This window comes from Dreissena polymorpha, chromosome 1, assembly GCF_020536995.1.
Source record: "Dreissena polymorpha isolate Duluth1 chromosome 1, UMN_Dpol_1.0, whole genome shotgun sequence".
In the NCBI taxonomy this organism is placed as follows: Eukaryota; Metazoa; Mollusca; class Bivalvia; order Myida; family Dreissenidae; genus Dreissena; species Dreissena polymorpha.
The window spans coordinates 180,192,161-180,203,365 of NC_068355.1; the positions used below are offsets into that span (position 1 = coordinate 180,192,161).

Genomic DNA, 11,205 nt, shown 5'->3' on the forward strand with positions numbered 1-11,205 from the left:
GTCATGATCAATGAACCTATCAAGCGTTCTTGAGTTATCATCTGACAACCACCTGGTGGATGGACCGACAGACCAACAGACCGACATACCGACCGACATGAGTAAAGCAATATACCCCCTCTTCTTCGAAGGGGGGCATAAAAATGAACAAGTATTTAGTGCTGAGATGAATTTAATGAACACAATGCATTAACAACTTGTAGAACATGGAAGTTGATGGTTTTAAACATCAAAGCTTAATATAACTTTGCATAATGAAGTATTAACTAATAATCTAGTTCTACAAAATGATTTTTAAATGTTTGGAACAAGAATAGTATCATGTAATTCTCTGTCTTTTGAATGAATATTAACATATGTATTGTAAATGTAAAAGGGCTAAATAACAAAGGCAAACGCTCTTAAATTTTCAAATGGTTAAGACGAAAAATAGTCTTTTACAGGAAAATCACCTTTACATATTAGCAGTTGAAAATAACACCCTTTTAATAAATAGACATCATGCTTTAATTGAAGGGAACACAAAATAATTTGATGTGTCTGCACTTCCAGCTTGTTAAGTGAACAATCAATCGTGTCACATGTTATCTCACATGATGAATCGAATAAACAGCCTCAGAAATGAAGAGGAGCAAAATACAAGTGTACAATTTGAGTATTGAGCCTTATTCTTTAATCAACCATAATCTAATCTAGAAGTAAAAGTGCACTTTTGCTTTTCATAAACTTTCAAAAGGACTTTTCGGCACTACAACAATGGATCATGTCAATTTTCTTGCTGATCACATGAATAAACTAACCATTTATAAGAATGGACAACTGTATGTCAGGTATTAAATATAACATGCTACCAAACAAATTTATTGACTGCGGATTGCAATCAACATCCTCAAATATGCACCAAGTCATTGATTATGTTACAAGTATTCTTATGGATCATATAAGAGAAACCAGTAGCATACATGATGAATTAGAAGAATTTAAGTTAGGAGTTCCAGATTTAATCAATGGAAAGTCGTGTACTCAATGAATGATTTTCTGTTTACAAGATCAAGCTTGTTTTTAATTTTATAACTTCTAATTTTATAACTGAAAGATCCTTTGCATTTATACAAGGTCGAGTCTTTTCCTGTACCTATAAATGCTACATCACATGATCTGTAGATGAAACTCAAATATTAAATTTCCCTGCTTTCTTATTGATAACTAATGAGTGGCTAGACCCAATTAAACTGAATGTGTAGGGTCCAGCCTCAAGTATTGTAAAAATAATTTTGCCTAATCACTTCTTCATGTTGTGTATTGGCAATCTTTGCAAATGTCAAAATCAAGAAATTATACCTACAGCAAACACAACTATATTTAAAACCCTATGAATACATGTATACATATCCAGGTGACATCAAATTAACAAAATCAAATTATTTTTTTGCCCATTAAAAGTTTTTAAGACTTGTTACTTGAAAAAGAACAAGGGCTGTTTATAAAAAATGCAAGCCCCCCATATGGGCTGTCAGTTGTAATGGCAGCTATTGTGTGAATACGTTTTTTGTCACTGAGGTGGTGGTGGAGGTGGTGATGGTTTCATGATACCAGGCGTAAGCCTTCTTGAGTTATCATCTGGAAACCATTTTCCTATTTCCAGTAAACCACTTTACTGTCTCGTTTCACTGTGACCTTTGATTTAGTGACCTGAAAATCAATAAGAGTCATCTGCCAGTTATGATCAATGCCCCTATGAAGTTTCATGATCCCAGGCATAAGGCAAAGCTTTCTTGAGTTATCATTTGGAAACCATTTTGCTATTTCCATTCAACCATTTTACTGTTTCAGGTCACTGTGACCTTGACCTTTGACCTATTGACCTGAAAATCAGTTGGGGTCATCTGCTGGTCATGACCAATGTCCCTATTAAGTTTCATGATCCTAGGCGTAAGCATTCTGGAGTTATCATTTAAAAACCATTTTCCTATTTCCAGTCACTATGACCTTCACCTGTGACCATTGACCTCAAAATCAATAGTTGGTCATCTGCCAGTCATGATCAATGTACGTATGAAGTTTCATGATCCTAGGCCTAAGCGTTCTTGAGTGTGGTGGACGGACGGACAGACCAACACACCAACATGTGCAAAGCAATATCCCCCTTCTTTGAAGGGGGGCATAACTAGGAGAAGTAGGAGCTTGTTGTAAAATGTATGAAAAAGTAGAAGATTTATAAAAAAAAACACTAGGGAAAACATGGTAAACTAGGAATGCTGAATAATGTCATGTATATGTATAACAGTTTACTGAAGTTTCACTGAAAGTACTTCCGATCCTTTTAATTGCAGCCTTAAGTTTGTTTTTCGCTCTGCAAAGAAAGATTCTGGATCCAATACTTCTTCAAGTTCTTGTGGAAGGGCAGCCATTAATAATTGTGAAGGAATTGCCCTCACAGAGTCATCACTGAGGAGAAGTTCTGTAACGTCATCTTGTGCACAGGCACTAATAACTGTAAGTGTCACATGTACAGTTGGTGGTTCGACTTTCTGGAAAAATAAGGAAATATTTCATATGGCAATACAAACATTACTTTTCAAGGATAAGGCAGCATCAGACATTAACAAAACAATAGAAGTTGTTTGTTTGTTTTAACGTCGCATTGACACGTTTAATGGCTATATGGCGCCTTTTCCCGCTTGTCATGGTGGAGAAAGACCCAAGGTCCCCTTGAGCATTTCATGAGCGGGCACTTGGGTGGAAGTTTTTTGTCACTGTGACCTTGACCTTTGACCTAGTGACCTGAAAATCAATAGGGGTCATCTGCCAGTCATGATCAATGTACCTATGAAGTTTCATGATCCTAGCCATAAGCGTTCTTGAGTTGTCATCCAAAATCAATAGGGGTCATCTGTAAGTCATGATCTATCTACCTATCAAGTTTCATGATCCTAGGAATAAGCGTTCTTCAGTTATCAACTGGAAACCATTTTACTATTGGGGTCACCGTGACCTTGACCTTTGACCTAGTGACCTGAAAATCAATAAGGGTCATCTGCGAGTCATGATCAATGTACCTATGAAGTTTCATGATCCTAGGCATAAGCGTTCTTGAGTTATCATTCGAAAACCATTTCACTATTTTGGGTCACTGTGACCGTGACCTTTGACCTAGTGACCTGAAAATCAAAAGGGGTCATCGGCCAGCCATTATCAATCTACCTACGAAGTTTCATGATTCTAGGCATAAGCGTTCTTGAGTTATCATCTGGAAACCAATTTACCATTTCGGGTCACTGTGACCTTGACCTTTGACCTAGTGACCTGAAAGTCAATAAGGGATATCTGCAAGTTATGATCAATCTACCTATTAAGTTTCATGATCCTAGGCCATAGTGTTCTTGAGTTATCATCCGGAAACCATTTTACTATTTCGGGTCACTGTGACCTTGACCTTTGACCTAGTGACCTGAATATCAATAGGGGTCATTTGCGAGTCATGATCAATCTACCTATCACGTTTCATGATCCTAGGCCTAAGCGTTCTTGAGTTATCATGTGGAAACCATTTTACTATTTCGGGTCACTGTGACCTTGACCTTTGACCTAGAGACCTCAAAATCAATAGGGGTCATCTGCGAGTCAAGATCAATGTACCTATGAAGTTTCATGATCCTAGATTCAAGTGTTCTTGAGTTATCATTCGGCAACCACCTGGTGGACGGACCGACCGACCGACATGTGCAAATCAATATACAATGTACCCCCTCTTCTTAGAAGGGGGGCATAAAAATTCAACTCCCAGAGCGAGGATGGGACCTACATCTGTGAGAGGCAAGTGATCTAAAGTCAGCCACACAATGTCGAACGCTTCTTAAATTGAATTAAATTAAATCGTGATAATCTTGTGTAGAATCAGATTGATTTTTTATAAGAATACTAATTAATTTTTATGTCTAGACAGAGCAACTCGGGGATTTCAAAAAATTTTGGGGAAGGTACTGGATGGATTCTTTCAAATGGGAAGGAATGTGTTGTGAAATCTAGAATTTGGGAAAAACCTAAATAGAACATACTTTTACTCAGGAACAAGATACCTTTAGTAGGCCTTTTACATTGGCTTTTAAAGTTTTATACAATAACAACAGGTGACATTTAGCATTGACTTGACATAGACTAGAAAAGTGTCCATAGGACACGGGTGCCTCCCTTCACAGCTTATTATTTACATGATTAGCAAAAATCTTACAAGTCTTAAGTCTCTCATATTAAAAGCAACATAAATTAACCAAGGGCCATAAATGTTACATGGCGCGAATCTTCACATGATGAGCAACAAGCCTATTAAGTTTCGGGACTGTAGGAATAAACTCTTTTAAGTATAATTCTACTAAGTCAGGGGTTACAACTCTGCTTTACCAATTGAAACAAAACTAAATAAAACTCAGATGCACAACTTCACATAGTGAGCAATAATGCTAAAAAGTTTCAAGACAGTGACTGTAGGTCTTTTCTTTCTTGAAGTGTCAAGACTGTACGCCTTATACTTTAATAGATATGCGCAAACTTTATTAAGTATAATTTTACTAAGTCGAGAGCCATTACTCTGCTTTCAGATATTGAAATCAAATGAAATACCACAGGTGCACAAATTTACATGTTAAGCAATAAGTGTAGATATGCATATCACAAACTTTTTTCAGACGCACGGAAGAACAGCAAACAGACGGACATAGTTTTTTTTTTGGGGGGGGGGGGCACAAAAATAGGCAACTTGTCATGGTGTTCTGCCCACCATTAGTGCATCTTAGCTAAATTATTTGAAAAATCCTTAAAGTATGCAGTCAAAATGTTTACTTACAGTAACTGAAGTTGTGTAGGTAGAATTGAAGCTGGTTTCAGTTGTGTACTTTGTTTGGTAAGTGTGTATTGTCAAATAAGTGATTTTGACGAAATCCCCAGTTCTGACGTTTTTGTTAGTGTTTCTCCACAAAGCCACTTTTACTCTGTCCACCGTTTCATCCTGTATGTAAATTGTTCTCATCTTTGTCGGACTTTTCGACTTTCCTACCAGGATGTCGCGCTCTTCTTCATCCTGTATAACATGATTACATACATATTGAGTTATTAGCAAAATGACAACAGCTGACAGTAATGGTGTGCATGACTTGAAGGATATACAACATGCTGACCAATATTCCTGTTAAGTTGCATGTCTTTAGCTCAAGCAATTTCGAGGTTCACGCGACGCAGCATTTTTGGACAGACACACCCACAGACAAGTTTCATTAAGAATGGACAATAAATGTAGCCTCTAGAGTGTAAACAAGTTTAATGTTGACGCTGCATGATGCATGACAGACAAATGGCGATCACAATAGCTCACCATGAGTATGTTGTGCTCAGATGAGCTAAAAATGGAGTGTAAAAGGGTTAAGTTTGTAATTACGAGCTGTTTTTATGGAGCGTTAATTGTATAAGGCCTAACGAAAAATTATGTTTATTTCCGGTTACCCGATCGACCGTCAAGAGTTTACCCGTGACTGCAATTCTTTTATCAAAAAATCGCGAGTGGACAACAACGATATTGTTTGACACTATTTGGTCCCTATGTAGATCTTTAAAGGCCTGAACTTTAAACCACGCCGCTTTCTTTGAAAATGGCCGACTGCTCAAGCGTAGTGGCTTGACAAGAAGGCAGAGCTGCCATTATCTTCCACCATTTTGGAATTCAGGGTAGGGGAAAAAAATCCAATGACAAGGCACAGTCATGTTTATATCTAATACAACCTGACTTGTTTTAAAATGTTAATACACCAGTGTGAAACAGAACTTGATTATCACAAGAAGGTCAGTATCGGTAATATCTTGATTTGTTTTGTGCGGTAACCTCCAGTGTGAAACAGTACTTGATTATCACAAGATGGTCAGCATCTGTAATACCTTGATTTGTTTTGTTCGTAACTTTGATTTATATTATTTGAATCATGTTGGTACAATATGAGTACGAACATCTGATAATTCCGAACATTTTCGAACCAAATATAAAAAAATATCCGAACCTACTGACCCTCATTGTTTTGAGTGTGTAACCGGAAACATACATGATTTTGTGTTCGGTGTAAGGTAAATGTGCTAGTTACAAATGCATAAAATCACCATCCAAAATATGGCAGATGACTATTTTGTAACCATGTTTGAACAGGTTTAACATGTTGGTGCATATTTATACAGTAATCTACTATGTAATTTTGTATGGAACACATTAGGGGACTTAAATGAAATGAGCGCCATCGCAATAATTAGACATGTTTTGCAACCAATTCCAAAGGTATTATAAGTACACTGTATTATGTGAATTTGGAATTAGACATCAAACTGGGAATGGACATTGTGTTGTTGATATTCTAAAACAAAACTGTTCCTTTCATGTATTGAATTTATGTTTGTAATGATTTATTTAAACTTCAAGCTTGATAAGTAATAGGATATTGCTTATTAAGCTTTAAGTTCATTTTAATTGTAGTTTTCAACTGTGTGTGGCATGGACAGTTTCATTTTATGAAAATTATAAAAAAAACAAGATGCGTTTGTGAAACACAATGTCCCCCTATATGACGTTTGACTTTGTAGGATGACCTTGACCTTATGAAGGATGACCTTGACCTTGACCTTTCACCACTCAAAATATGCAGCTCCATGAGATACACATGCATGCCAAATATCAAGTTGCTATATTCAATATTGCAAAAGTATTCATAAAATAAGCGATTTTGGCCACATATATTTGACCTCTGACCTTGAAGGATGACCTTGACCTTGACCTTTTACCACTCAAAATGTGCAGCTCCATGAGATGCACATGCATGCCAAATATCAAGTTGCTATCTTCAATATTGCAAAAGTATTTATAAAATAAGCGATTTGGGCCACATATATTTGACCTCTGACCTTGAAGGATGACCTTGACCTTTCACCACTCAAAATGTGCAGCTCCATGAGATACACATGCATGCCAAATATCAAGTTGCTATCTTCAATATTGCAAAAGTATTCATAAAATGAGCAATTTTGGCCATATATATTTGACCTTTGACCTTGAAGGATGACCTTGACCTTTCACCACTCAAATGTGCAGCTTCATGAGATACACATGTATGCCAAATATGAAGTTGCTATCTTCAATATAGCAAAAGTTATTGCAAAATGTTAAAGTTGACGCAGACAGACCAACAGACAGGGCAAAAACAATATGTCCCCCACTACTTAAGTGGGAGACATAACAAACAGTTTTGTAAAAAAAAACATTTCAAATGATGCTATTATATATGAAAGTATCTATTTTAATTATTATTTGTTAAACTAAATCAATACAACATGTAAAACTGCATATTATGCACTGTTGAAAAAACAATATAGTCCCATATTGATGTCCTATTCCAACTCCACAAAATACTGTGTTATTAGGAAGTATAATTAAATTAGGTTTACAACTGAGAAAACTAGAGCTTTGTCACAGACGTGATAAAAACCCCCACATGCTGTATGGACACAGAATGTTTTGCATGTTGCCTTCACAAAAGCACCTTGATGAATGTTGAAAAACGCACTAAGTGACCCTGTGACCTAGTTTTTGACCTGGCATGACCCACATTCGAACTTCAGTCTTGGATTACACTCGACTGATGATCGAGTTATGAAATTTTGCGTCTATCGAGTTAAAATTCCAAGCCAGTAGCCCGATCGTATAAGTGCTTTTTTCGTGTTTGAACTTAGTTACATGGCCGAAATAGCTTCCTATTGTTATAGCTTCCTCGGCATTCCAGAAATTGTTTGTTCGGTACCGATTGTGCCCAGGTTTTTATTTATTGATTTTTGATTGGCTGGTGATGGCCATACATGAACGATAACTGACGAAAAGTCCTTGCTACTTTCCTAAAATCTTACAATGTCCACCATCTTAAAATATTTTAAGTGATCGATTTGCAAAGTAAAGCACTGCACTATCAGCTTAACATATTGAAAAGCAAATGCTAACAATATTATCTATTTATTACGGATTTTCTAAGAAATTTGTTTTCATTGTCTGAAATTAAACGATATGCACATTTACTTCATGTGCAAAACACATACATCTTTCGGGCATTCTTTTTTTGGATACAGTGTTTTTCGTCGATGTTAATTATTTTATTTTTTATTTTCGACTTTCTTTATAACATTTTCTATACAATGACGAATACAGATGCGGTGATACGAATGGTCTGGTTTATACTATTTTGCATTGTATCCTTGAGTTACCAGTTTCAGTTGATGTGTAACAAATAGTTGACAATATCAGATTAAAAAATACATATTAACCCTTTGCATGATGGGAAATTTGTCGTCTGCTAAAATGTTGTCTGCTGAATTTCTAAAATTAGCATTTTCTTTGATTTTTTTCAAAGAATATTATCAGAATAGCAAATAGTTTGGATCCTGATGGACGTTCTGTGGCGTCTCATCTGGATCCAAACTGTTTGCAAAGGCCTTCAAAATTCGGTTCCCGCACTGAAAGGGTTAACCAGTAATTGCAACTAGAAAGATAAAGGGCTCTGCCCTTTATTGTGGTTGGGGACGTGCGACACTTGACCCTCAGTCTTATTTTCCAGATTTCACATTTGGGACAATTGACACCCCTGCTATAGAAGCCTATTCAGAAGTAAATCGGTAATCTCCATTGGGCACTCATTGAGTAGATGCTTATTGAACAGTGTAGTAAGTTGATCTCTCTAGACACTTTCACTAGTATTATTACCGGATGGATTGGATTAGGTCCAAGACTAACATATTTACAAATGTTACAGAATTATAACTCTAATTCGGGCTAGTAAGAATTGATTCGGGCTATTGAAATGTCCAAGCTGGTAGTCTGATCAAGCTAGTGCCTCAAAAAAATAATGCCAAGACTGGAACTTGGCCTAGACATCATATAGATACAACTTATGATTAAGTTTGGTGAAGATTGGATGAAAACTACTTGAATTTGAGAGCATACAACATGCTGTATGTGACCCCGTGAACTCGTTTTTTGACCCGGCATGACCCATATTCGAACTTGACCTAGACATCTAGATAAAATTTCTGACCAAGTTTGTTGAAGATCGGATGAAAACAATTCGAGTCAGAGAGCGGACAACCAATACAGATCAGATGGACAGACAGACAAGACTCCTATATACCCCCTTTAACTTCGTTTGTGGGGGTATAATGAAATTATAAGCCAATGAAAAGAAGTAATATAAATACCTGAATGACTTTCCCGCAAACAGTTGTTTTGGTTTTTGGAGGTGACCTTAGTGCTTCTCTCAATGAAACCATAGGAGCCGCTGGTGGATTGACAAGAGCCTTACCCTCTTGTACTCTGCTGTTAGGGACTTCAATTTCTTGTGTTGGGAACAGTCTAGATGTTCGGGTTAGAATGATATACCCATCCCTTCGGATGAAATTTCTCAACATTATTGTTTTACCTTCAATAAGTTTGTTGAATTGGGTTGGGTCATACGACACAACTTTCACAGTTTTTTTGTCATCTGCTATAGCAACAGACTTTGACTGCTTTGTCTCACCATTGGCATTAGTATATGTCTCTGGACTGCTTGCAAACACAACTCTGCCCCTTGCAGACTTGTCATAGGGCATGCTTTGGTCCATGTTCATGATTTCTTCTAAGGTTGACATCTGCAAAGATATAAGTAGAACAAATGTAATTTATCAAACAAGAGTACTGCTTGTGGGTGCCAACGCTTAACTGCAGTTGTTTGTTGCTCTAGCATAACTCGATAACTGAAAAATATTGCCCAAATATTTATGTAACTTTTCATACAAATATGCCTCGTCTGTATAAAGACCTATTGCAAGTTTGAAGAAAATGTCTTTATATTGAAGGAGATAGCTGCATTTTTAAAGAAATTTGCTGAGTTGAAAAGGGGCATAACTGTGAAAATACTGCCCACTATTTTGTGTAACATGTTTAACAAATATGTGTTGTCAGTATAAACAACGAGTACAAGTTTGAAGAAAATATGTTTAGTGATTTTACTTACTTCTCACCAAAATGATCAAGATACAAGAGGTTTTACACCTTTGTACAGCTGATCAACCGTGCCTTTGATTGTCGCAGTCGGCAGTCCATCGAGCCAGTGTCAACTTCTTCGAGAAGTGGACACTAGTCACACTCTTTTTACACATTTCGCCGTAATCCAATACATTCAAATTACACAACCAAAAAACCCCAACCGTCGTCACTTGTGCAGACATTTCTTAAATCATCGTAAAAGAAAAAGAAAGATACAATAATTGCTAACAGTTGTACGGTTGTTTTGCGTTTCATTAAAAGTAAACCAATCAAATGCCACTAATTGGTCACGTGATTTGAAACGTAGCACATCGTCATCAAAATGGAATTTCATTGATAAAACGGAAGTGAGATTCTCGCATGAATATGCAAACAATATAAAACCTATGCCGTATCCAATGCTTAGGAATTTTGCTTCAATAATATTTTATTACACGTTCTATGACACTTTCATGTTATATAGTTATGTTCTGTATTCACAATGCGGGTTATTGAGAACTTCTTTGCAGGGACCTATTTGTTTGTATAGGTCCCTCTTCTTTGATTGCGCATGAATGACCGCCAAGTGGTAAATCGGACTTTTCCAAATTCATTCATTCGCGGTTGTTTTGGCAGCCAGCCAAGTCAGCTTATTCCAAAAAACGGTTTAAGTACTTTGGCCTAGGGGCTTCGCCCCAGGCCAAAAAAATATGTTTTCTTCAAAAATTGTTTAACATAAAGCATCAGCTCGTTAACACGCTCAGCAAGAAAATTGTTTCCTCTGGAAATTATTTCGAACACAATACAAACAAACCGCATCGTAAATCGGTTAATAAATCACAATTTGTTAACTTTTTTATACTGAAGACGCGCTCTGCAAAAACGGGGCTTATTGATTGTGCGTTAAGTGCATTTGGAATTTTGGATCTATTTGGATCAACATTATTGAGTGTTAAGTTTGAATAATTTCCATAATTACAGTTTGAAAATTGTGGTTTTTGAGTTTTTTTATTACTTGTTGAACTGTTGAATTTCAATAACCATGTAAATCAAGATTAAACATAGTTAATACACGGCGTTTTATTTAACTTATTAAGTATCAACATATTGATACATTACTATTAATTGTA

At 36.4% G+C, this 11,205-nt stretch overlaps 1 protein-coding gene across 1 annotated transcript; it reads right to left on the bottom strand.

Moving 5' to 3' along the window:
• LOC127863879 (uncharacterized) lies at positions 1–10,357 on the bottom strand. The gene is made up of 4 exons (XM_052403566.1): positions 10,065–10,357; positions 9,268–9,699; positions 4,844–5,077; positions 1–2,531 (listed from the first exon to the last, which is right to left on the bottom strand). The coding sequence occupies exons 2-4, from the start codon at positions 9,697–9,699 to the stop codon at positions 2,289–2,291; spliced, it is 909 nt and encodes a 302-aa protein (XP_052259526.1). The 5' UTR covers positions 10,065–10,357; the 3' UTR covers positions 1–2,288.
• Between the last annotated feature and the right edge of the window lie 848 nt (positions 10,358–11,205).

What these genes read in the sequence shown, in the direction of transcription:
- LOC127863879 (XM_052403566.1), bottom strand. Translation starts at nt 9,699, where the DNA reads ATGTCAACCTTAGAAGAAATCATGAACATGGACCAAAGCATGCCCTAT. An exon ending in TTTGCGGGAAAGTCATTCAG is followed by an intron (nt 5,078 to 9,267) that starts GTATTTATATTA and finishes CATGTTATACAG; the next exon opens with GATGAAGAAGAGCGCGACAT. An exon ending in CCTACACAACTTCAGTTACT is followed by an intron (nt 2,532 to 4,843) that starts GTAAGTAAACAT and finishes TTATTTTTCCAG; the next exon opens with AAAGTCGAACCACCAACTGT.